General features: G+C 45.0%; 1 protein-coding gene across 1 annotated transcript; it reads right to left on the bottom strand.

Moving 5' to 3' along the window:
• Positions 1-2,019: 2,019 nt before the first annotated feature.
• LOC123052685 (pyruvate kinase isozyme A, chloroplastic) lies at positions 2,020-10,652 on the bottom strand. Its single transcript, XM_044475986.1, has 6 exons — positions 9,999-10,652; positions 6,907-6,997; positions 6,643-6,836; positions 6,394-6,515; positions 2,614-3,092; positions 2,020-2,546 (listed from the first exon to the last, which is right to left on the bottom strand). Exons 1-6 carry the CDS (start codon positions 10,521-10,523, stop codon positions 2,245-2,247), a joined length of 1,713 nt encoding a protein of 570 aa, XP_044331921.1. The 5' UTR covers positions 10,524-10,652; the 3' UTR covers positions 2,020-2,244.
• Between the last annotated feature and the right edge of the window lie 16,294 nt (positions 10,653-26,946).

Genomic DNA, 26,946 nt, shown 5'->3' with positions numbered 1-26,946 from the left:
CGTGCGGGTCGCCGCAGCCCTGGGCCGCGAGGCGGGGCGCGACACGTCGTCTGTCCGGTTGTCCATCTTCCACGGTACCGACCCACACCCCTGACTCGGTCCTTGTGAAGGGGCGATTGTCGCCAGAGGATGAGGAGGGAGCCGCTCTGTCCAGAGTGCGACGAGCGCGGAGAGAGCGGGGTCCAGTCCTCCACCCTGTCCACGTGGAGCGGTAGATCATAGCGCCGAACGCCCGGCGGCGGAGGGACGTGGCAATCCGGGGGGAGAAGCCGAGGATCTCGTCGACGCGCCCTGCCCCACCCCCCACCCCCGCATGAGCACCCATATCGCCGGTGTGGACGGGATCCTCCAGCGATCCCCAAGAACGCGAAAGTCTTGGTGTGCCCTCTCTCTGCAGGGTGCGGCTGTACAGACGGTCGGCGCAGCTGAAATCTCTGAAGGCCACGTCCGCCCCCTCCAGCGACCATAATTGCATCGGCAGGTTCACCACGACAACACGAATGTGGAGCGGGAGCTTCATGAGCGACGCATGGTCGTTCTCGTGCCATGCCCTGATGAAGAACCGGGCGACGTCCACCTTGATGATGTCGTGGCGGACCGCGTTGTCGCGGTGCGCCGGCAGGTCAAAGTACACAAGGAAGCCTCGGGGTGGTGGAGGGGCGTGCAGAGTTGCGCCTCGATGGCCTTCCCCACAGCAATGGGATTGGTGGCATGGACCCGGTCTACGGCGGAGAGGGAGACCGCGTACTGGCGCAGAATGTGCTCTTCGTGCTCGAGCGCAGGGGACGTCACCACCATCTTGTTGCTGACTCGAGGGCGCCGTGCCGGATCGCAGTGGAGGAAGCGCTGCATGGCTGGGGCGGAGGGGCGGCGGGGACGGGAAGCGCATGCGTTGATGGACCGGGGCCCTGGGCAGTGCCGGACGGAAAAGGTCACGCGCGGCCCCTCCGGGCCGCCGTTCCTTGGATTTTGTGGACACTTGCGACCGAAATGGCCTTGGAGCTCGCAGATGATGCAGCGGAGAGGATCTCTGCAGTCTACGCGGCGATGAAGCTTGTAGAGGCACCGGAAGCACTTCCCTTGAAGCGGCTTAAGAAAGCCTCGTGCCCGCGGGAAGCATTAACCCCACCGCGACGGTCCGAATGCAGCAGCCTGCGGTGCTGCCCAGCGTCCACAGGTTGGCGACAACCCTCATGGCTTTGCGGGATGAGACCTCGACCCATCCATCCTCGTAGCCCGAACGGGAAAGGCCGGCAGCGGGGGGAGGCGCGACAACCAGGGATTTAAGACGTGGCTGCCAAAGTGGGGGGGGGGGGCAAGATCCGTCGAGTTGAACCCCGACGCCATGCTGGAGGACCCGCCCCGTCGCAGGATCCGCGGCGTCGAGGCTGGATCTGACCCGGCGACCGTTGACACGGGCAAGCCTGGGGAGGGGGGAGGGCAGGGGCGTCAATGGACCGGGCACTGCCGACGAACCGTCATGTAGAAGGGTAGGTGCGGCCGGGGCGTCACCATGGGACTCGAGAGGGAACTGGCAGGCCACAACGGCCGGATCTGTGGCCGCCGCGGCCGGAGTGGCCAGCAGCGCGGGGTTGGGAGGCTCGGCCGAAGGTTTACTTCTAGTTTCCCCCAACAAGGATATTTGACCGTATAAATTCTAACGCGATACTACCAGTGGACTGGTCGAGCAGATGAGCCGTGGAAGGATTAGCAGCGCTAGCTCGTCCCAATCGCTCTAAAATTCAACCTTCCCCAAGCATGAGCTCCGCCAACAAAGTGTTTCTGCTATTGATCAAGCGAAAGGCTCAAGGAACTATCTAAGGTTGGTGTCTCACTTTACGGCGTGTTACAGAGGGAGAATATCACTTTACATGTACTCCCTCCGTCCAAAAAACCTTGTCCCACCTCCCTCCGTCCGAAAAAGCTTGTCCCAAATTAGTCTTTTGAATGGATGTATCCATTTTAGGGATAAGCTTTTCCGGACGGAGGGAGTACCATTTTTACATGTACCACTTGATATAAGCAAACCAAACAAATAATACAAAAGCATAGATCAAGCGATTCCCATACTAATCCTAGATAATACGTAGTACATGAGTTCATCAGGCTAGGAACTGCAGCACATTATTATTGTCGCGGTTGAGTTCTCAGGTCCGTCTAAATACAAGAACACACGAATAAATTGCAAACGCTACAGCAGTGTCTCGTTTTGGCCAGAACAGCACAGCTAGGGATTCATGCCTCTTATGGTACGTTCATCACCTGGATGGACTGCAGCATGTCGGAGAGGGCGATCACCAGGTCACCGGACTTGATCATGCCTCTCGCCTTGAGCAGGGAGAAAGTACGGTTCAGGTTGCTCTCCATGTCATCGGAGAAAGTGAGGCGGAAGGGGATGAGGCCCCATTGGAGGTTCAGTCGTCTCCTCACGGACGTCGAGTTCGTGAAGGCGAAGATTGGGCAGTCAGGGCGGCACCGTGAAAGCAGGGAGGCCATATGGCCACCCTTCGTGTAGACGAAAACGGCATCCACTTCCAACTTGTTAGCTGCAAGTCAAATGGTTAGATATTATAGACCAAGTAAGTGAAAGGGCCAATTGACAGCAATATTTACCCATTTTAGCAGCAGAAATGCAGATCTCTTCTGATATTTTGTCAGAGAAAGAAGACGAAACGTCCTCAAGTTCTAGTGGCTCATGGTGCTTCTCCTCCCTCCACCATCTTTCAATCCTTAAGCTAACACTACTGAGGACAATGAGTGCCTTATCTGGATATCTACCCATTGCTGACTCGCCAGAAAGCATCAGAGCATCCGCACGTTGGTGGACTGCTTCAGAAACATCAGCAACTTCGGCCCTGGTGGGTATAGGATACTCGATCATCGATTCGAGAAGCTGGGAAGCAACAATGACTGGCTTGTTTAGCTGCCTGCACAGTTTAACTATCTTTTGTTGTATTGAAGGGACCTGCTCCAAGGGAATTTGTGCCCCTAAGTCCCCTCTGGCTACCATGGCACCATCCGATGCACGGATGATCTCCTCCAAGTTTGTCAAAGAGTCAATGCTCTCGATCTTTGCAATGACCGCTATATCACTGATCATAGACAACGAAATAATAATGATCAGGATGAAACAATTTGAGTCAATGTTTCAGAAACACAGCATGTGGCTCATTTCTATTCATAATGCATAATCTATGTTGGCCTTTTCAGAAAATAAGGCGCATAGATCAACTTCCGAAAGACTACAAAATACCAACAGAGTGACGGCTATTTTCTTTTGCCATTCAGCTTCATGCAATTCTTTACCATGCCCATTCATTTAGCCACAAACAAAATACACACGGAGTGAGTAGAAGTTACGACTTAAGGGGTTCAAATTTAAACAAAGATTCATGCAGCCCCAACAGTATGGTACATGAGAAACCTAGCTAATCTTCAAAAAAATCTGACACTCTAGCTAATCTTCACATTTGAAAGCTCAAATATTCCTGTAGGCATGGTTCGCTTAATTGTCCTCCGGAATTAATAATGAAAAAGTGGACAAAGCTAGCCATACACAGCTGGTTCCCGAATTTGGTGAAAGGGGCCGAGCTGCAGCAAGTTATAGCTGACTGCACCATTCAGATGATCCATTTGGATGTACCGTAAGTCCGCAACTGCGACATAACATTATTTGTAATTCCTTCTCTGTTTTTGTGAAAAGGTGATCAAAGGTCGTTGATTTGCCCTATTATCTCTAGTAACTACCAAGAATCAGTGCATTCATTGGTTCATTCTGGTTGTTTAGGCTATAAAAGGTATGTTTGTGTATTAATATACTAACAGAGGTCAAATAAAATAGTCTTCTTTCATTTGACAACAACGTAGGCTAGCTGGGTTGGTTGCTGGGCCAGACCTTAGGCTACGACCTGTTTGTTGGGCGACCTGGGTTCGTTTCCTCCCCGGCACAATCCTTTTTCTGCTTCATGCAAAGGCGTTCTCCCATGATTCGGTTAAACCGCTCGGTTTTACTCCTGGTTTACCCCAAAAACCGGCCGATTCGCCTGTTTCGCTCCGGTCCGATGGCGGGGCGGTCCACACAGTGCTTAAGAAACCGTGAGTGCCACCGGTTCCAGTTTTTTCCGGTTCGACCGCCGGTCCGGTCCGATTTTTAAAACTATACCTGGGGGTATAAGAGTTGCTAAAGCTCTAGAAATAGTAGTCATGCATATTGTATTGTCAAGTATGCAGACCATTGAGAAAATAAAATTCAACTCTAACTAATTAACTAAATATCTGTGTTACCATCATGGATTGAAAAACATGAAGATCCTTATGTGCTAAATCTCTTGAAACAAAAGACAGTGAATTATTTATATAGGAATGAGGTGCCTGTATATTGCAGCGGAATACAGGTTTGCTACATCTACAGCATATCGCATGCAACTGCCGGCGTAGTGGCAATGGGCATGCTTCGTCAGTGGCATTACTTGCAGACACACTCATCTTTGCAAGCGACACTCACAAGCAATCTTAGCATTACCCAAGGAGGCTCTTACTGGAGAAAAGATGTGATCAACCTTACTCATTTGGTCTTGAGCCTGCTTCTGGTTCCATCAAGCCCTGTCTCCGCCACTACAACATGTCTGATCTATTAACCGGCCTTCAGACACTGGAGTCTAGGCATAGCTGCTTCCATTACCCTCTTCACAACACGGGGGCAGATCAAAGAGACGATTGGAGAGTGGAGAATATCATTGAGATGCATGATATAAATCAAGTTATCCAGTAGCAGGGTGAGGATGTAGTGTGGATCAGCGATGAGGGCAGCACACAATGACAGAGCCATTGCTGCTGAGATTGGAGCAGAAGCACCAGGGTAGAAGGGGGCCTCTGACCAGTAAGAACAGATGATGATGCGGGGAGGAAAACTGGATCTCACACTCATTTAAGTTACGGCGATATAATAAACACTGTTTATTTTTTGCAAAATTAATAAACACTATTACACTTGAGGATTACAAGCTAAGAGGTTAAGATATGTGCGCACATGGGTATGAGTCATGGCGAGATAATAGGGCAGTCGAGGAACCAACTTTAGCTTACTCCCTCCATTTCATATTTCAAGAAGTATTTGCAACCAGTGTGAACTGAAGATTAAGGTGAGCCAAAAGCAAGAGAGTATTGAGTAGAAAAACTTATGTAGCCTTGCACCGAGGTTATTGCATTAGTGAATTATTTTCCAATATGCAGCGATGAATGGATGTATTTCAGCTTTCCTAGGAGACTTTGATGGCTGGCAACTCTCCGTCGCTCTAGCGGTGGATGGAGGAAGAAAAGTAACATAGGGGTAGTGTAGGAAGATGTGACTTGGTTGCAGCTTTGTTACCAGCATACGCCTTATAAAGTAAGAAAAGAAACTACACGCCCTAAAATATGAAATGGAGAGAGTTAAGGATGGCAATCTTGTCCAATAACCTGCGCACATGTTCCGAGTTTTCTCCCCGCAGGCATCTTCGCAGGTGCAAAGTAACACCCAATAAGTGGTCAAGAGCATAGGTAACCTGTGCCGGGTCCACCCGTTTACAAAACTAAACCCTGTCTAATTCAATGGAATCAATTGTTGTATGTGGACCTTCTTTGGGAGTGAGGTAGCATCGACGTCTGAACTTGGTAGCTCCATGTGCTACTGACCGATGGGCGTCAGGCACATGAGCATACCCATGGGTGTCGGGCAATAGCCGGTGACGGGTATGTGCAAGGTTGTGTGCCTGTCATGAGTGGTCCTCATGGGCGCGAAAATGTGTGGCAGGGACGGCATGGGTGACCCTTAAACGGACCCGTCACGCCCGATTGCCATCCATAGAGGAAATACATAAATCGATATGCGAACAGCAGTGGAGGAGAACTAGAAAGGCTTAGCGCTGTTATTTTTTCTCAAACACGCAAGACAGCTGTGTAACATTTCATTAGGAAGAAATATGTACAACTGAGGGAGAAAACTCACTCAATACAACATGCCTGACACCCTCAGAACACAACCCTTGAAAGAAAAAAAAAAGTTGCCTTGCCTCACACAAAAAGGGTCAGTGCTGTTATGACCGAGTCTCTTTTCTTTTGGGCGGGGTGGGGGGAGGGGGGGTCTGTTAGTGATATTGTACATGGGATGTTGGGAGCTGTGGGACCAAAAACATGATACTTGTCTGCGCGACTGACATGTGCACCTTGTACAGCTCAGGCATTAGTTTGCATGTGCGTATGTTAGCTGAGCTCAGATCTCCATGACAATATTATTTCATCCAATGGATGTGTAAAGTGATGCCACAGCTCCATGGACAGAAGGATGGGAAAGAACGCATCAGACGGCATTAAACAATTCTTTTCAACTAGTCAAGAACTTGAGAGAAATATTACCTGCCACGACTCCTTGCTGCTATGTAGCTCTTTAGATGGTTAATAACCTCAGCTGACTTAACAAATGAAACTGCAATAAAATCTACACCTTCAGCAATTCCAAAGTCTATGTCAAGCCAATCCTGCAAAAGGCATCACAAGAAAAAGGGGATTATTATGGATAACTACCAAATCCCTTTTTCAGCAAAAAAAAAACCACCCAGAATACTACAGATTCATAGCAACAGCTTATCATGATAGTAAAGTCACCTTAGATGTAATTGTCGGAAGCATGGCATTCTTCGCGCGGACAACACTGCCATCCCGCCAAAATGTAAGATTGGCACGTGGCAACAGCAAACCAGGATCTGTGCAACGGCACTTCACATCCGGTCCTAGTTTCTCAACGACCTCAAACCGAGCCATTCCACCATCCACAAGAAGATCATCACCAACTCTCACATCTTCGTAGGAATCAGAAATACAATTAAGCGGCGACAAAAACTATAGAGGGTAATGAAGAGGTATACTAACCTTCAGCGAAGCCTTCGTAGTTCACATGAACAGTTAGTTCTGGGAGAGGTGCCTCAAAAGATCTAACACTGAATGTCCAGATTTCTCCATCCTGTGAAATCCACCAAAATAGAGTGTGACCAAACTTATAATGGTACTAAGGCAATTCTCTAAAAAAGATAGCAAATAAAATTCCTAGTGATGACCACAGAAACACTTGCACCCAAGGCTCAAATCAGAAATTGCACAGTAAACGATATAGCTGAGCATATCAGGGATTCTCATTAAATATGAGTATAGATGAGTTGGGTTGGGTAGTTGGCTACTCTTCAATCTTATGTCCAGCTCTTGTTATATGATGTTTTCACAAAGAGGATGTCAGAATCTCATTTTTCAGAGTAGTGCCTCAATTACCTATAGCTGTTGATTAAACTTTAGTCTGAAATTTTTACAGATTATATTCATAACATTTAGTATGAAATAGACCGTATCATGCCACCACTAGTTACCATCAAAATTTCAACTGTTATATATGGAAAACTAGTAGATAACCCACGCGTTGCCGCGGGATGGTAGGCTGAAAACATGGATAATTACATTGATGACGTGAATAATTGTGAGAATTAATTTTGATGTGATGGCAAATGATTTGGCAGCCATGCATGATTTGTTGATGTGAAAGGGTTGCATGCATGGGGAAAATAGTTTGGGATGGTAGATTAAAGACGTGGAGGACATGCATGGTTTGTTCATGTGGAGGCTCTGCATGCTTAGAATAGATAGTGGGTTGCAACTATTTAAGAATAGAAGATAAGATTAAATTTGAAAAGTAACCCAGCTTTCATAAAAGGCTGCATTAGGTTGAACATGCATATCTTTAATTTTTATTATGATTACACTAGTCTTTTCTTGATCGTAGAACTTGGCGACTGCATGCCAAAATGCATTTCTCCTTTGAGTTACTCGATTTTATTGGACTTTTCTTACCATTGTATTTCCATTGACAAAGGTGATCCGCAAAGTTCAGACTCCACTAATCACGAAGATTTTGCTAAGCCTGCCTATAGAGAGGGGAAAAGATTCAAGAAATTTGTGGGTTTTAAGTATACAAGTTTCTTCTGGTTTTCGCCTGGTTTTCCCTAATGAATGGGCAACTCTATTCTTACAATCAATTGCCCTAACCTTTCAAGGATTCTCCGAAAATATATATACATGTTTTCAAAACACGGTCTCAAGCACTATTAACTTCCAAGTATTTAAAGAAGCAATAACAACATCTTAGAAGAAAAGAAAACTCATGCCCACATCCTATTGATAAGTTAACCAAAGACAACATGCCCAACCGTGTCACATATCAGTCATGTTGGGGTCATTGGGAGTTCAACCCAAATGGCCAAAAAGTGACTACAGATTAGATTTTAAAAAATCATACTAAATTCCTAACAACTAAATCTGGTACAACCAATCCACTGAAGTCACTCAAATCAGAATACCTTTTTTGTTTCGAGAGCTGCTAAAAGCAAGACCTGAAGGATGCTTCATACGATTATTCAAGTGTTGGACCCTAGACCATGACAATTACCTTCAGAAGCTCATTGCTCATCACTTCTTAACTTCTTAGCTATCTAGAATCTAGAATTTTTTCAACCCAGTACCAAACATATGACAAAGATACGCAAAAACAAATATCTGAAACGAGATAATTGCTATAATATCCCTTGTTTCAGCTATTTTACTGGCCCCTGCATTCAAGAAATTAAATTAGAAATGCTACCCGCATTTTAAAAATGGGATACCTCTACTATAAAGGGAAGTTGGTGTTTGTAGGTCATTAATTTTTGTTTCGTCCTCCCTCGTTCGGTTGGGCCTTGCCCACGCTCCAAAAGCAAAACAAAGCCACCGAAAAGACCGCATCTACTTGGGACTTCGCCTGTATATTTCAGCGAAAAACCTGGTGGCCGGCTGGCCGCGTACACTTGGGCTTTGAAAAAAACAGCTTGCAGCGAACAGGAATTTTATGCCCACGCGAGCGGCTTGGCCATACGGAGATGGGATTCAAACACGTGACTTGCGGTTTAGTTCTATCTGTTGTAACCAACTCAGCCAAATAGGCCGGTGGAAGCATACAAGTTATCCTTTCTTTTCAATCAACAGGCGCAAAGCTTCCCCCCTAGATTTTCCTCGGTTGTCCATCTCACACATGAAACAGGAACACAAGAGTCTAGCTCACGTACGCCAGTATGGCTGGGCTATCTCCTAATCCTTCTGTTCGAATTAACCACAAGTCATAGTCCAGGTCAGACCCGAAACAATCACTGTATAGATATTACCTAGCTACCTTTTGCTGCTTTATATATCTATACATGTAACTCTACGTGTAATCAATCAGATCAAAGAAAGGCAAGCTTCTGAGGCAACCAAATCGATGTACGTGTCATGTGCGCTGCGTGTGTGTTAAGCCAGCCTTCAATACTTCCCTTTCTTTCCAGGGTTTGTATTAAAAATGCAACACCCTGTTCTGACCATATTGCCCTATGTATCATCATTCGATAAACCGAGAAATGCTTCTTCTCTCTGATTCAAGTAGAAATACAAATGGAAAAATTCGAAGGGTATTCAGAAAACATAAATCTCGTCAACAATACTTTGTCTACCCACTTCTCTTTCAGGAATATATTTATGCATTTGCCCACCATTATGGATTAAATGGTTCTGAACCTGTGGAAATAGTTGTTAGTTGTAATAACAAGAAATTTAGTTCACTACTTGTGAAACGTTTAATTATTCAAAAAGTAGGAATCGATCAAGGTAGCTCGTACGTGTGCACAGCTGTACCGGCGTACCTCAGCCGAGTCCCTAATGTGTTCGATAAGAACTCCTCGAATTTTTCTATTATGTTAGTTGGAGGATGGAGATTTTTCGCGCAACGGTTTCGATCTCACCGGACACGAACGACACTCCACTACCCAATTCCTCAGCCAAACCAACCCTGATTCATGACAGCTGGTGTTTGCTCCGTAGCGAAGCACATATTGTCTGATGTGCATGAGAATTCGTAAGGAACATGAAAAGGGAAGAGCAGCTGCCGAGCCAAAACCCAGCGCCAACCTCACCTCTGCCTTGGCCGCTGGCGCGCCGCCGAGGTCCCCCATGTGGATCTCGCTCCCCTCGGTGTCCATCATGACGGCAACGGCATACCCCTTCTCCTCGTTGAGCATCCGCACGGAGCTGATGACCTTCTGGTGCCACTCGCGGTCCCCATGGCACATGTTGAGACGCGCGACGTTCATCCCCCCCACGGCCAGCGCCTCCAGCTCCGAGGGGCCGCAGGTGGCGGGGCCCACGGTGCAGACGAGCTTGGTGCGGCGCGTACTCCGGGACCCGTTCTCCCGCAGCTCGGCCTCCGTGGCCACGTCAATGTCGATGGGCGCTGCCGCAGCGGGCTCGGCCACCAGGAGGCCGTTTGGGTTGGGGAAGGCGGCGAGGTCAGGGTGGGCTGAGCTACAGGACGCGACCAGGCGCTGAGGCCGGCGGGAGGGCAGCAGGCGGAGGTGGGCGGCGCCGGCCAGCGAGAGGGTGGACGTGGGGGCGACGGACTTGGGCGCCGCGAGGTGGAGGAGGGAGTGCGCGGCGGGCATAGCGGCGTCGGCGGTGGAGATGCGCGCTTGCGGAGAGTAGTGAGTAAATTTTGCGGGGGCTTTGGCTCTCGCGGGAGGGGGGCGGAGATTGCGAGGATGATGCTTTGGGAGATGCCGCCGGTTCGGTTGGGAGTGTCGCCGTATGAGCTGGTGACATCATCTTGTCCTTCCGAGTGCTTCACGCTATATGCACAAATATGAATGCCACGTAGTAAAAAAAAACTGACTTGACAAAGCAACTAAAAAGAAAAGAATGTTATGATGATCTAAAAAGAAATAGTGTTAATCACGTGGAACTATGCAAAATGTTCACCAACAAATGCATAAAAGAGTTTGGTTATTAAATAATTAAATGTGGGAAGCTTAGCTTAAAAAATAAGCTTTTCTATCTCATAATTTTGAGATGAAAGACCTGGATGTGGCTGGTGTTATCCTGAACATCAAGATGTTGACAGATAGTGAGGGTGGGATTACACTTCTGCAATCCCACTATGTTGAGAAGATTCCGAGTCGCTTTGGGTATTCAGATTGCAAACCTTCTCTAACACCATATAACCATAACATGCCGATTCGAAAGTTCGAAGGCGCGGATATAGATCAAATGAGATACTCTTAAGTGATTGGTTCACGAATGTACCTAGTTTGCGCTTTTGTTGTGAGCATAGTGAGCCGATTTGTTTCCAATCCAAGCGATATACATTGTCGTGATGTTGAAAGAGTTATGCGCTATCTGAGAGGAATTGTGAGCCATGGACTTCACTGTACCGAATACCCGATGGTACTTGAAGGGTATAGTGATGCGAATATGATCTCTGATGCTGATGAGACGAAAGCCACAAGTGAATATGTGTTCATACTTGGTGGTGGTGGTGTTTCCTAGGGGTCTTGCATGCAGACTATCTTAACGAAGTTAACAATGGAAGCTGAACTCACAATATTAGACAAATCATGTGTCGAAGCATAATGACTTCGAGAGCTTTTGATGGACTTGTCGGTGGTTGAAAAGCCAATTCCAGCTATCCTTATAAACTGTGATAATTAGACAGTAACTGCCAAGGCAAAGAGGTCAAGGGACAATATGCAATCCACAAAGCATATAAGGAGATTGAAATATGTCAGGCATATAAGAAACTCCGGAGTAGTGTCGTTAGATTACATCCAATCGGCTAAGAACCTGGCGGAACCTTTACGGAAGGGTTATCGTGAATTGTGATAAAAAATGCATCGAGTGAGATGGTATGAGACGCACATGAGTTGACATATGGTAGTAACCTAACTTATGTGATTGGAGATCCCGTGAAATAGGAGCTGAGAAGACAAGCTACTAGTTAACTAAGGAGAGTAACCTTACCAACCCACTTTGTTGGAGATGCGGTACTCTCGTAATCTTTAAGGCAGGTTGATGTTTGTCTTAATATGTTCTAAAACTTGTAAAAGCAAGATGTTATACTACAGAGCAATCTTTGGAAGAACACATCTATGTAAGTCTGACTACTGGTCATAACCTATGAGATAGGGTAATCTCTAGCAAGGTCATGAAAAGGTCAGAAGTGTGACTAATATGCTCCACCAGTGAAGTTAGCCTTCGGTAGCCTAGTACTAGTAAGCCAATTGGTGAACTTCTGAACGCCAAACTAAAAGGCATGGTTCATTGTTTAGTTGTGAAGAAGTCTAGCTCTTTGCTCTAGGTGGATGTTCAACCTTAACTGGTCCCAATAAAAATTCTGGTATATCAAAACATTGTTTGAAACAAAGGACAACATAATGTGCCTCGAGATCTAGTGGGGGATTGTTGAATTATGCATGGGTGTTGGGCCATATAAAAAATAATTTCGGGTTAATTTCTATGTCCCATATGAGATGCCATGACATGATGAAGTTTAGTACCATACCGTTAGTGGAAGAGAGTTAAGGCATGTTTATAAAGGATTCTCTTCTAGTTACTATTGGAGCGTGAGAAGAGGAGTGGTACACGCGCTCCTCCTCCACCCCACCCCTCGCCTTGCGACGCAACACTCGCGCATCCATCGTGTTTCGTGATCGCTGAGCTCAGACCTATGTCATGTATACGCTTTTTTTTATCGGTCATGAATGGTTAATTAATCCAAGATTAATTACGAGTCGCTAATAGATGTACCACTGTCCGAGATGTTGGTCCGTGGGCTGCCTACCAACTCGGTCATGGGCCTAAGCCTAGGCCCACAACTCCTACTCAACGGCCTATATATTGGAGGTATTGGCCACTCCAATGAAAACACTAAAATCCTCTTTGCGCATAACCCTAGCTGTCAGCTACTGTTTCACTCACTATTGCTGCTTCCCGCGACCCCATCTCGTCGACCGCGTGCACAACCATTCGGGAGAGTAAGCCTTTGAAACCCTGCCCTTTGCGATCCTGCATCGAGAGAAGGGTGATAAGGTTTTTGGGGAGCGCCTCAGCGCGACTGCTCCCTCTTTATGTACTTCTTTGCTCTCTACTTCGACTACTTCCCCGACCCCATGGCCGCCGCCTCCGCCAATAAGAAGGTTGCGGAGGAAGTCGTAGCCGCCGTCGTGACCTTAGGAAGGGTATGAATTTTTCATCCCCTATTTACTCGTTTATATGCTAGTCGTTTTTACCATGTGCATGGATGTTTCGATTCTATGTTTGATACATACTCACATGTTTAGATATCAACGAGCTTCCTCCTATTAATGCCATGTTCATCATTTATTTAGGAATTACATCAATTGAAATTTGTTAATATTTACAACACCTTTTCCCTTATATTTAAGTCAAGACGTTAAACATCTACCTCAAAAAGAACAAGAAAAAGACACTTAAAGCATCAGCAGTGTTTCTTGTAATGTTCAAATTGTTTTGTACACATGATTTTTTTAATTCTTTCTCTTGACCTATGGAAAATTCATAACATTTTTTATCTTTCAAACAAAGGCAACTTGGGACGGATGGAACAAACACCGTTGAGAAAACTTAGAATTGATATTGCGGATGTTGAAAATGATCGGATCCACTTGAAGAGAAGCACGTTGGTTGGAAAAGAATTGGCATGACCATCTCGATGATCACGAACGATTAGCACTCCCATAGAAATATGAGAACACCACTTGGAAAAGGTATGGAATCAACACTTGACAATGAAGCAACTCGAATACCACAATCAAAACAAAACCAAGGATTTGTCTTGCAGAATAAGCCGGAACAAACATATGATAGACCCCATATCATATCATGTGTCTGTTGGAAAGATATCCTACGAGATACTTGAATTCCCACCTAAAAACTCCCGAAACTTTCTGATTATGCAATCTGGTGTTGAGGATACAGGGAGGCACAATATATATCACACAACTAACAAGCCCTATGCTCCAACTGTATCCATCCGTCAACACATAACCAAGAAAACTCCGGAAATCGTGTACCTCGACCTTCGAAAAGCATCCGATATACGAGTTGTGGCAATACTCCCGAACTCCCGCCCCAGTACTGGGTGGCGTCGAGGTTATCTCACCACTAACTGCATATAAGAGATTTTCGATGTCGGCAAAGCTCAGGTATACCGGAACTGCAACGATAAAATTGTGACGACAACACCTCGGAGCTCAACTCCCCGGGACACCGCCACAACCCCTAAATGTCAAGAGACACCAAGAACAATGTTCTCGTCACAAGAATATCAGAACGATCCCAAGATACCCGCGTGATCCTAAAAAATATTTAGTGAAAATGAGGAGAGGAAAGTCAAAAACATCTACGTCAGGAGTCCTCACTAGAGCGACGAAGGGGGCTAAGGAGTAAAAAGAATCCTACTCTCCGATATATATAATCCTAAGACTCAAAATAGTTTTCTTCTAGACTCAACAACGGCCAACTAAGAACAATCAAGGGGGCTCCTATGGTCGGTCGAGGCTCTGATACCAACTTGTCACGCCCAATATGCGACACTATCCTAAAGGGACTCGAAGGTCCCACCAAGGATAGAATCGCATATTAACACACTTTTGCAAGGTGGATATCATTACATCGATCCATTACATAATATATGGGGATACATACAAGGCATACAAATGCCGCACGAATACATCAATACATCATACATAGAACAACATCCGGCTACGGATGAAACACAAACAAAAGCTCAAATGACATCCACCCTGCTATCCCAGGCTGCCGACCAGGAACCTAACCCAAGATCGACGAAGAAGAAGAAGAACTCAAAACGGGCAAACATCGCTCTCGCGTCATGATCATCGCATTACCTGTACCTGCAACTGTTGGTGTAGTAATCTGTGAGCCACGAGGACTCAGCAATCCCATTACCATGGGTATCAAGACTAGCAAAGCTTAATGGGTAAGGAAGGGGTAAGGTGGTGAGGTTGCAGCAGTGACTAAGCAATGTATGGTGGCTAACTCACGAGTACAAGAGTAAGATGAGAAACTACGCAAATGGTCGCAAACTAGTAATGATCAAGAAGTGATCCTGAACAACTTACCTTCAAACACAACCCAACCGTGTTCTCCTCTCGAACTTCCCCGAAAAGAGACAATCACGGTTACGCAACGCGGTTGGTGTATTTTAATTGAGTTTACTTCAAGTCCTCTACAACCGGATATTAACAAATTCCCATCTGCCACATAACCGCGGGCACGGCTTTTGAAAGTTTAAACCCTGCAGGGGTGTCCCAACTTAACCCATGACAAGCTCACGATCCGCGGAGACAATCCTCCATCGCGGGACCCTCCAATCAGACTCGGAATCCCGGTGCACAAGACATTTCGACAATGGTAAAACTAATCCAGCAAGACCTCCCGGCGTGCCAACACCCTGATAGTAGCCGTGCGTATCTCGTCTCAGGCCACGTCCGGATGAGCGCAGCGTATAGCAACTGAGACCCGAGTTGCCCCGGGGGAAGCCGCACACGACTCTAGTTTGGACCAGCACTGGCCCCCTGTATGTACAAAAGAATCCTCGGGGACGCGACCCCCTATGCTAATTAATTAATTATCAGGTTTAGTTATTAAGTTGGGCAAATAGTAAAACCAATGTTGGGCCTTGCTGGAAGAGTTTTATTCAAAGCGAACTGTCAAGAGGGGCCCATAAACCCTCACCGTGTTAGGGATGCAAAATCAAGGAACATTACATCGGTATGATGGAAACTAGGGCGGCAAGAGTGGAACAAAACACCAGGCATAAGGCCGAGCCTTCCACCCTTTACCAAGTATATAGATGCATTAATTAAAATAAGAGATATTGTGATATCCCATGATATCCATGTCCCAACATGGAACAACCTGCAACTGAGCAATGCTATAAAAGGGGCTGAGCAAAGCGGTAATATAGCCAAACAACAGTTTGCTAGGAAGGGTGAAAAGGTTAGAGGCTATCATGGCAATTTGGGAGGCTTGATAAACAAGTGGTAGGTAGCGCGACATAGCGATAGCATCGAGATAACTAACATAGCAAAGATAGTAGTGAGATCCAAGGTGACGGTCATCTTGCCTGAAATCCCGTTAGGAAGAAGATCGAATCCATGAAGTAGACGAACCATTGTAGTCGAACGAATCCTCACAATCGCAACGTTACCGGAACTATCAAGAAGGAGCATGACCGGAAAGAAGCAAGCAACATGGTAAACAACCATCACATAAACATGGCATGATGCACAATCAAGTATGATGCATGTCCGGTTTAAAGAGGCATGGCATGGCAAAGTGCAACAAATAATACTACAAGTTAAGTGGAGCTCAATATGTAACGGGTTGCATATTGACGAAACACCACATTCATTTATTTAGTTCTCTCCCGTTTATGTACCCAACAATATTAAATGTGGTCAAACATGGCAAGAGGTGGAACATAATTAAATTAACTATTTAGGCAAGTTTAAAGGAGGCCGGAAATACCAAACATCAATTCCGGAAAATCCCCATATGCATTTAGCAATTTAATGCAAACAACAATTTTAAACATTTTAAATGTTGTTAACATGATGCGGATGACTTATACAAGTTTTATGCAATTTTAATGAAAATGTTGACAAGAGCATGTTATGAAGCATTTGTCACCATGGTGGAACGAAAGGGGTGCCACGACAACAACAACGAAAATGATGCCACGGCAACATTTCGATGATCCGATAACTCGTCGAGATGTCGGTGCAAAAGAAAGTGTGGATGAACAGAACATGCAAAAGATGGTGGGGTGATCCCGGTTACCGGGTTTCCACGGGTCGACCACATGGCAAACGAGGAGGAACGTGGAATGACAACTCGGACACGATGCAAATACGAGCATCTCATACAACACACATGCATTCGTTCACGGGCGTCTTCTCGGGGTTATACCTTCGAAACGTGCATTTTCGGAACGGATCAAGTTCGTTGAGGGAAGTAGACGTTCTCGCAACGGTAGTGGAAGTAGTGGTACACGTTTCGTAGAGGAACTTGACGTTCACGGAGTCGACGGTAGTGGTACACACGTTGTCAGGGTACTTGTCGAACCCGAGTCCCTTCGAGCGTAGTGGCACTCTGCGAAATCCAAGATGGTTTAACGATTCCGAACACGGCGGTAGAGGTACTTGCGTCAATGTGGCCTCCAGGGGGTACTTGGCGAAATCCGCATCAGATGTAGTCCTTCATATTTGAAGGGGAACTTGGCACGTCCAAAATCTTCGAGGTTCGTCGTGTACTTGACATCTCGGTGATGTAGTCGAACTTGCCGGTCTTGCTGAACTGAAGGGGCATCGAGGGACTAAAGAAGGCCCTGCCTCGGGAGGTCACAAGAGGTGCGTGGAGGTAGCTCAAGCTGCTGGTCGTTGGGGCATGGCCGAGCAGCGGTAGGAAGAAGTGGCCGGCGTTGGCCTTGGCATGAAGCAGGGGAGGCGGAGCTCCTGCTAGGGCGATGGCGGCGAGCAGGCAACGGAACTTGGCATCGACGTACAGGCGCAGCTGGGAGAAGCAACGACTGGACCATGCAGCGGTGGGCGAGGGACTCCGGGACGGCGCGGAGGTCGAGGAACTTGGCCGGTGGCGCTTGGAGCAGATCGGGCGCGAGGAAGGTCGGAGGCGCCCGGGGCAAACGACGGAGGGGCGACCCTCGGTGCTAAGGAGGTGGAGCAGAGGAGGGGGCGGAGAGGAGGAGGTTGGCGAGCGGCGTGGAGCTTGACGGCGAGGACTTGAAGCATGGCTCCGACAACGCCGGGAACAGCGAAGACGGGTGGATCCGGTCGGCCGGCGTCGGATCCGGGCAAACGACAGCGCGAACGAAGGCTCGGGGCGGAGGAGCTTGGGCGCGGGACGGCGGCCGGGTGGCGTTGGCGCTCCTGCGGGTGTTCATGGTGGCAGCGGCCTCCTGCTGGTCGGGTGGCTGGACTCCAGCGACGAGGAGGAGGCAAAGGGGAACGGGACGAGGGAGCAGCGCTGGTCTCTCTCTCTGACGGCACATCGAGGGAAGAGGGGATCGAGCAGGGCTCTCCCTTCGATCTAGGGTTAAGAGGAGAGGGTGGCTGGGCCTAGCGGATGGACCTAAATGGCCTGCTGGGCTGCTGGGAGGACATGGGCCGGCCTGGGCATAGGTTGCAGCTGGGCTGGGCTCTCTCTCTCCCTCTCACTCTAAAGAAAATAAAAAACAAAACAGAGATAAGAAAGGAAAGAAAGAGAGGTTAGGGGAAGAAGTTTGACACGCGGATAATTTTCCTGGACTCACAAAAATGAGCTTGATCCAAGAAAATAGAAGTTGGCACGAATGCAAGAGTTAAATTCAAACTCATTTGAATTTAATTCAAATGGTTTGAACTAGGACAAGGTTTAGGAGTGGCCAAAATGTTGAGAATTTTGGAGGAGCCTCAATAAAAGAGATGAGAATTATTGGCAAAGTTTGGAGGTGAAACTTGAAGCAAAAGAGGCATGTAATTAAATTGCAAGTGAGTTCATGGGTAGTTTCCAAATCATTGGAATATTTCTAGTAGCTCCCTAAATATTGGGAGGATATGTTATAAAGAGAAATCACCATGTGATTTCCATCGATTTAAATGGATTAAAGATCCATGCAATTTCTTTAGCTGAGTTTTTCTTAAAAGGGGGGCAAGATGACACGATGCAATGCACATGATGCAAAGATGAATGCAACGAACAAAACAAATCACACGACGAATCTCGGAATCCATGGAAGGCATCTGGAGCGTCGGTCTTGGGGCGTCACATTTTCCCTTATATTTAAGTCAAAACATTAAACATCTACCTCAAAAAGAACAAGAAAAAAGACACTTAAAGCATCAGCAGTGTTTCTTGTAATGTTCAAATTGTTTTGTACACATGATTTTTTTTAATTCTTTCTCTTGTCCTATGGAAAATGCATAACATTTTTTGTCTTTCAAACATGACAATTTTAGTTTTATTTTCTAACGCTCCTGTGGCAAACTTTAGGAATTTTTATCACTTTATTCATGGCAATTTGGGAAATGTTTTTCTACTTTCTCACATGACAATTTTTATTTTCAATAACATGGCAATTTTATTATTAAGAGCGTGTATTTTTTAATAACATGGGGATTTTATTATTAAGAGCATGGCAAACAAGAATAATAACACGGGATTTTATTATTAAGAGCATGGCCATTTTATTTTTAGTAACATGGCATTTTTTCTTTTAATGGCATGGCAATTTTATTAAATTTTTATATTGAAAATTTCTTGTGTGCGGATTATTTATTTTTTTAAACGAAGATATAAAGCATGGAAAATTCCTTGTACTCTCTCTGTTCACAAAAAGTGATCTAAATGATCTTATATTAGTTTACAGAGTGAGTACCCTTCTTTGTTTAATATGCAGTTTTTTCATGTATGGTCTTTCTTCTTGCATTTCTGGACCATGGTATTTTTTTGTTGGTTTCTTTTCTAGATTTACCATGTCCTTTTTACCATGTTGTGTTTTTTGGTAGGCTACCATGGCAATTTTTAGTATGTGTTCTATAGTCCATTATGAAATTTTTTATTTATTTTTAGAGCACGACGATTTTTGTTTATGCTTTTGTTATGTACATCATGGCAATTTTGTGTTTGTTTAGCTATTCAAAACGATGTCTTGCATACATCATAGCAAATCTTCTTTTTTAATTATTATTTTTGTACAAGGTAATGCTAAATGGGCCTAAAGCCCTGGTAAAAGTAGTTCGCGCGGGGCTCCTGGTGGTGAACGAAAACGTTCATTGGGGGAGGCCTCTCATAGAAAACCAGTACTTCGCTGGAGGGGCGCTCCAATGTTGGTGGTCGCTCATTATTGGGGTGTCTCCGTGAATCTCACGGGATTCGTTCAATGTTGGTCTTCGATGGATCCGATAATCGTTTGAGTGTTTAGAGGTTTGATCCTTCGATCTGCAATTCTATTCATCGATGATGGTTGCGGCTCTGGTGCACTGGTCTTGTGGGCTTTAGCACCATGACCTCTCGTTTGTTTACTACAACAAGATTTCCTCGATCGGTAATGGAGGGGCGATGATGGCGGTGCGCCTTCGGCTCAATTCAATGCTTGTAGTCGTTGCTAGTGTTTGAAATATTCCCTAAAGGCAATAATATTTGTATTATTATATTTCCATATTCATAATTATATAGTTTGTATTCTATGCTATAACTGCTATAATCATGGAATACGCGATTCAATGCAAAACTCATATGCACGTGCGGAATGATAAGCGGTTAAATAAAAGGTTCCTAGTCTTGCCTCTAGGACTAGCTCAAGTATTGTTGCTGATCATGTTTTCCGGATCTTAGGATATCATTAAGTGTAACGATTGTCCTAAAAACAATATTGAGATTATGACGTTGGAAGAATGATCATATTGAATCAACCCAAACTTGTTTGTTATGAATTGAGATAATATCGTCTGTAATCAATTGTAATAACATGGAGTGTTAACATGTGATTTTGCTCCTTAGACCATGAGAGCATCGTGGTCACATTTTACCGTATGGTGGACTTTGGGGTTGCTCAAACGTCACCTGTAACATTGTGATCATAACGACAACTTACATACTCATTGTAAAGTTTGACAAGTGGTCGGATAGCTTAGGAGTGGGATTTGCTCCTCTAACGATGAAGAGATATTCTTAGGGCCCTCTCGATGTGATGGCATCCATCATCGTCTGGCCAGACATAAGTGACTACGTCACGAGGATCCCGGAACACAATAACGAGAAAGAAGAACAAAACCAGTAACGAGGATTTCTGTATAGTGGGCGTAGTGATGACTCAGGAGGATACCAATGCATCCCGCGTTTTGTGAAGTATCCGAAGCAAAGGGAACATCACATGATAACCAAAGGTTCACTCGAATATCATTTGTGCGCTCGTAGGGATCGATATGGACGTCCACGGTCCCGCTGTCGGTCATTGCGCAAATGGTTTCATTCATGTCTTTGAGTTGCCGAACCTATGGAGTCACAAGCTTAAGGAAATCACGATTTGTTGAGTGTTAGTAGGATGGGAGTGATGATATATATTTGTGTAACTGTTTCATTAATGTTCGGAATAGTTCCAAGAGGATCGGAAGCATTTTGGGGTCACCAGAAGGGTTTCGGTGAATATCGGGTAATACCGGGTATTACCGATATATATAGGTGGAAAATGTTTTCGGGGATGTTAAATTATACATAAAATGATCTAAAAGTATTTAGAACAATTTTATATTTAATTTTATATCAACAGGCCTAAAAAGGCCAAGAGGTGGAAGGCAACTTGGGTCACAAAGGTCCAAGTGGGAAGGCACCTCCCTTCCCTAAGGAAGGAGGCTGAATACGAGTGGGGGAGGAGTCCAACTCCTCCTCCCCCTTGATCGGCGCCCCAAGGAGGCTTTCCCTCCTTGGTGGCAGTCCTCCCTCTCCTCTCTAACCTATATATACTTGAGGATTTGTGCTCGTTTGTCATATAAGTTTTAGAGCCTCCTCTAGCTCTTCTAGTTCTAGTTCTAGCTAGTCCTAGTTGACTAATTAGAGCTAGGCTAATCCTCTTGTCCTAATAATTAGAAGCCCCATGTGGTTCCAATATCCTCCTTCTAATTCTCCGGTGATGATTAGCTTTGGATGGCAAAGAGGTGTCGGGTCATGAAGGTTGTACGCTTGCAACCAAATAGAGAGATCGTGCTTTCGGTCTTCGGTTCGAGGGACTGTTCATGAGCGGTGCGAGGATCGTTCATCGATGGTTCGAGGGACTCCAAGTACGATGTACACTGACACATTCTTCTTCCACTGCAACTCGGTGACGGTAACGATCGTGATCCTAACCTGTTATGCATCTTCATATTGATCTTGGGTGTGCGCATGCACGACTTTTTTTGTTTTCTACTACGTTTCCCAACATTGGCATCATGAGCAGTTATATGAGTAGGTATAGGTTGCAATCTAGATCACATGTTATTGTGAGGGTTGATGTTCTTGCTATGTGTAGCGCCCAAGATGCGGTCATTACAATATGCTTCCCTCGAGTGTTGATTTAGTTCAATTCATCGACAACATGGTGTCTCTTTTTACAAGGTTTTGACAATCGATCGGCTCTGGTTGTCGATGATCTGCTAACAGTTCCTTGGGCTTCACCATAGTTGAGAATAGTGAAGCACCGCGTACATAAGAGGGTGCCGAAGATGGATGATCTTCTAGGGGGTCACGCGTAGTAGACGAAGTTTAGTGTGGGGTACAAGAATTTTGATTAAGTCTCTTCTTTAACACACCCCAAAACTTAATCTAGCATCAAGAATCATCGCCTAAATTGTGGATGTAGGTAGCTAGTATTACTTGTTAAAACTAGTTGACCGCGTAACTAAAGTTTTGCTAAAACCGATTAGAGGACGTCTAACTTGGTTTTGCAGGGTATGCATGTGATGTGGTATAGCCTTCGTCATGATAATGAGTTTATGTATGAGATGGTTATATGTTGTAATGTTAAGTGGCATGTGTGTCACAACACAATGGCTGGAGCCACGAGATTGCCACATCAATGCAAATATCATAGAGATAGCCTACATGTTATAGGTGACGATGGCAACCATACACGGAGGACCCCGACAAGGAGAAGGTGTGCTAGGCGCGGGACGAGGAGCTATAATTTCGTTCCACGCCGAAATTTCTGAATTTGGTGCCACAACGACGTTTTTTGAAACAGTAGCCACGACAACATTTTCTGAAATTGCTGCCACGGCGACGTTTTTGAAAAGGTTACCACGGCAACGAAATATTGGCCGTCATGATGCTTCAACTGGATATTGAAGATGGTCATGGAAATTCCCGGCGCACAGGGCTATACCATATCATGATGTTATGAATTGCCTGAGATGTTTATCCCTTTGTTGTTTGCACCATTTGATTATGCAGTAGTCAATTATTAGGGTGATCTCTCATAGTAAATATCAAGTTAAAGGTGCTCTTCCTAGTGTTGCAACCGTCTACGACATTCTGACATCTCGGAGTACGTCATGTCCACATGAGTTCAAACGAGATGAGAGATGTAAGACGGAGATGGTCAGACCATGTGTGCAGATAGCACTCTGTTATCTTGAAGTTCCAGAAGAACTGTTTTGAGCTCGAAGCACAAAGCATCAAAAGATGAACAAGAGTCATATGGTGATATGATCGGCCATAGTTTGCCCACCGTTCAAAATTCTCATCATTAGTGATGTCCACATCAATGGCTGATAACTAGATTTGGATCTTGAATCACTCACTATCAATTATGAGAGATGTTGATTTGAGTAAGAGCACAATTATGTATTAATTTAGTTTAGTCACTAGTGCAAATTAATTATGAACAATGTCTATGTGTAGTTTGTATTATAGTTGTAGAATTATGGCTCACAGTTCCACCCTTGTTGCAAAATTGATTGACAATTGTTTATCTAGTTGAATCATTTATGATTGAAAGGATTATCCTCTAAAAGTTCCAAGAAGGAATTTTTTCCTACTGCATTCTTGCAATGCTCTCCTGCTAATGCTATGGATGACGAGACTTATGTCTTTCGGTCCAAAAGGCTAAGAATTACATTACGGTCTGCTTGCTTCCAAGAAACCCGAACTTCAAAATGTCTGGGATAGTTATGTGATATTCTTGGAACTGAAAATTATTTTCAGAAACAAACGAAGATTATAAGGTATATGATATCTAAAGAAGTGTTTTGTTTGCAAGTTCTAGTGAAGCGTTCAACTATGTTTGAGACTAAAGTGTGTATGATCCAGAAGAACACCAGTCATGAGTTGATGGTGAGAACTTAAAGAGAAAGAACAAAACCAGATGATGTAATGATACTTAGATACCTAGGGAAGTTCGGGGCTCATGCCACTCTTAAAAGTTAAATGATTCTTCTATTGAGTGGGAGAAATATTGAAAGTAGAACTATAAGAAGTTTAGAGGCGGAAAGAAAAGAAGACTGGAATGTCTAGCTCAGGTATGAATGTCGTGCAAGTTACAAGATGTTGAGAAAGTCGGTCAAGTAATGTGTGATTCTTGAGAACTGTGATTAAATTGTTAAACACTAAATTCTTCGGGAATTGTGGTTAAAAGTTGATCACAAGGATACTTACTCGATTGCATGTTGTTGCGAATCGATGCAAGAATTACTACGGCCTAATGACCAACAAATTAATGAGGTTAAAATATGTGTTGAAAAATTTGTAAAAGTTATGGTAATTTTTCATCGACATATTACCTCTGAATTTATAGTTATAATTCATTTTAGAACTCCTTATTCCTTCATCCATCGTGATCTCACCCAAAACTTGAAAACACTAAATCCCCAAGCTTAGGCTCTTTTCACTCCTTATTCCTTCATCCATCGTGATCTCACCCAAAACTTGAAAACTTCAATCACACAAAACTTAACAAAACCTTCCCGAGATCCGTTAGTATAAGAAAACCAATCTTTTCTTTAAGTACTCTTGCAAACCCATCCATATTTTGTTGTTGCATTATACCTACTGTATTCTAACTTTACCATGGGTTATACCCCCCAATACAATCCATAGATTCATCAAAATAAGAACACAATGCAACGGAATAGAATCTATCAAAAACAGAACAGTCTGTAAAGACTCGAATTTTACTGATACTTCTGTAACTCCAAAATTATGAAAAATTAGGACAACAGAGGCAATTTGTATATAAATCTTGTGTAAAAAATCAGAATTTTTCGTCGCTTCTGTGAATTTTAACAATTCTGTTAGTGGATGCAAAAGTTTTTATTTTTCAACAAGATCAAATCAGCTATCACCCAACATGATCCTAAAGGCTTTACTTGGCACAAACTCTAATTAAAACATAAAAAACACAATCATAACAGTAGCATAATTGTGCAAACACTCAAGAACAGAAAGAAAAAGGTAAAAATAAATTTTATTCATTGGGTTGCCTCCCAACAAGCGCTATTGTTTTATGCCCTTAGCTAGGCATAATGCAAAGATTCAAGTATTATCATCTTTGGTTTTTGGTCCATAGGTTGGCCTCATGATTGATTCATATGGTGGCTTAATTCTTGTTCTAGGGAAGTGTTCCATACCCTTTCTTAGAGGAAATTGAAATTTAATATTCCCTTCTTTCATATCAATCACGACACCTATAGTTCATAAAAACGGTCTACCAAGTATGATGGGACAAGACGGATTGCAATCAATATGAAGAACACTAAAATATGGGCACATAATTCCTATTTGCAAGAATAAGAATATCACTAATTCTCCCCAAAGGCTTTTTAATACTAGAATCCGCCAAGTGCAAATTAAGAGAATATTTTTCAATATTGGTAAAACCAAGCACATCACATAGAGATTTCGGAATTGTGGAAACACTAGCACCCGAATCACATAAAGCAAAACACTCATAATTTTTAATCTTGACTTTAATGGTAGGTTCCCATTCATCATATAATTTTCTAGGAATTGAAATCTCTAATTCCAACTTTTCTTCTAAAGCTTTCATCGTCGCTTCTACCATATGTCTAGTAAAAGCTTTATTTCGTTCATAAGCATTGGGTGAAATTATCATGGATTGCAACAAAGTGTTCGCACACGAACACATCATCGTGTACCCTGGACGCCGGGGGTGATGCACCGCAGCTCACGTCAAAGGAGACCCGACCGAAAGCACGGTAAGCAAGCAATCCGACGAGCGCTTTTGTACACCCAAAACCCCACACGCCCGGGAGGGACCCCGTCAGGGCCCGCGGCGGCTATGGGCTACCCTAGGTCGACCTGACCGCCCCTAGATCCTCGTTGATTCGTAGCCCTCCATTGTTGAAGAACAACGAAGAACGAGAAGAAAAATACAAGGATAGGGGATAGATGAACACAAAAAAGTAGTAGATGTGTTGTTCGATTGTGTGTTGTGTTGGGTAACGTAGTAATTTCAAAAAAATTCCTACGCACACACAGGATCATGGTGATGCATAGCAACGAGAGGGGAGAGTGTTGTCCATGTACCCTCGTAAACCGAAAGCGGAAGCGTTAGCACAACGCGGTTGATGTAGTCGTACGTCTTCACGATCCGACCGACCCAAGTACCGAACATACGGCACCTTCGAGTTCAGCACACGTTCAGCTCGATGACGTCCCGCGAACTCCGATCCAGCAGAGCTTCACGGGAGAGTTCCGTCAGCACGACGGCGTGGTGACAGTGATGATGTTGCTACCGACGCAGGGCTTCGCCTAAGCACCGCTACGATATGACCGAGGTGGAATATGGTGGAGGGGGCACCGCACACGGCTGGAATAGATCAACAGATCAACTTGTGTCTAGAGGTGCCCCCCTGCCCCCGTATATAAAGGATGGAGGAGGGGAGGCCGGCCAGCCCCTAGGGCGCGCCAGAAGCGTGGATTCCTACTAGGACTCCCTAGTCCTAGTAGGATTCCTCCTCCCACATGGAATAGGAAAAGGGGAAGGGAAAAGGAGAAGGAAGGAAGGGGGAGCCCCCCTTCCCTAGTCCAATTCGGACCAGACCATGGGGAGGGGTGCGGCTGTGACGCCCCCGATTTGACCGTACACTAATCATGCACGCAAATGTGTACGATCAAGATCAGGGACTCACGGGAAGATATCACAACACAACTCTAAAACATAAATAAGTCATACCAGCATCATAATACAAGCCAGGGGCCTCGAGGGCTCGAATACAAGTGCTTGATCATAGACAAGTCAGCGGAAGCAACAATATCTGAGTACAGACATAAGTTAAACAAGTTTGCCTTAAGAAGGCTAGCACAAACTGGGATACAGATCGAAAGAGGCGCATGCCTCCTGCCTGGGATCCTCCTAACTACTCCTGGTCGTCGTCAGCGGGCTGCACGTAGTAGTAGGCACCTCCAGTGTAGTAGGAGTCGTCGTCGACGGTGGCGTCTGGCTCCTGGGCTCCAACATCTGGTTGCGACAACCAGGTAGAAAGGAAAGGGGAA

Source organism: Triticum aestivum, chromosome 2D (assembly GCF_018294505.1).
Source record: "Triticum aestivum cultivar Chinese Spring chromosome 2D, IWGSC CS RefSeq v2.1, whole genome shotgun sequence".
NCBI classification, from domain to species: domain Eukaryota; kingdom Viridiplantae; phylum Streptophyta; class Magnoliopsida; order Poales; family Poaceae; genus Triticum; species Triticum aestivum.
This window is presented reverse-complemented; position numbering and strand designations above follow the sequence as displayed.

Coding starts and splice junctions, on each gene's coding strand:
- LOC123052685 (XM_044475986.1), bottom strand. CDS start 10,523: ATGCCCGCCGCGCACTCCCTCCTCCACCTCGCGGCGCCCAAGTCCGTC. Junction 6,998..9,998: donor CGCCAGCGGCCAAGGCAGAG/GTGAGGTTGGCG, acceptor TGGATTTCACAG/GATGGAGAAATCTGGACATT. Junction 6,516..6,642: donor TTCCGACAATTACATCTAAG/GTGACTTTACTA, acceptor TGCCTTTTGCAG/GATTGGCTTGACATAGACTT.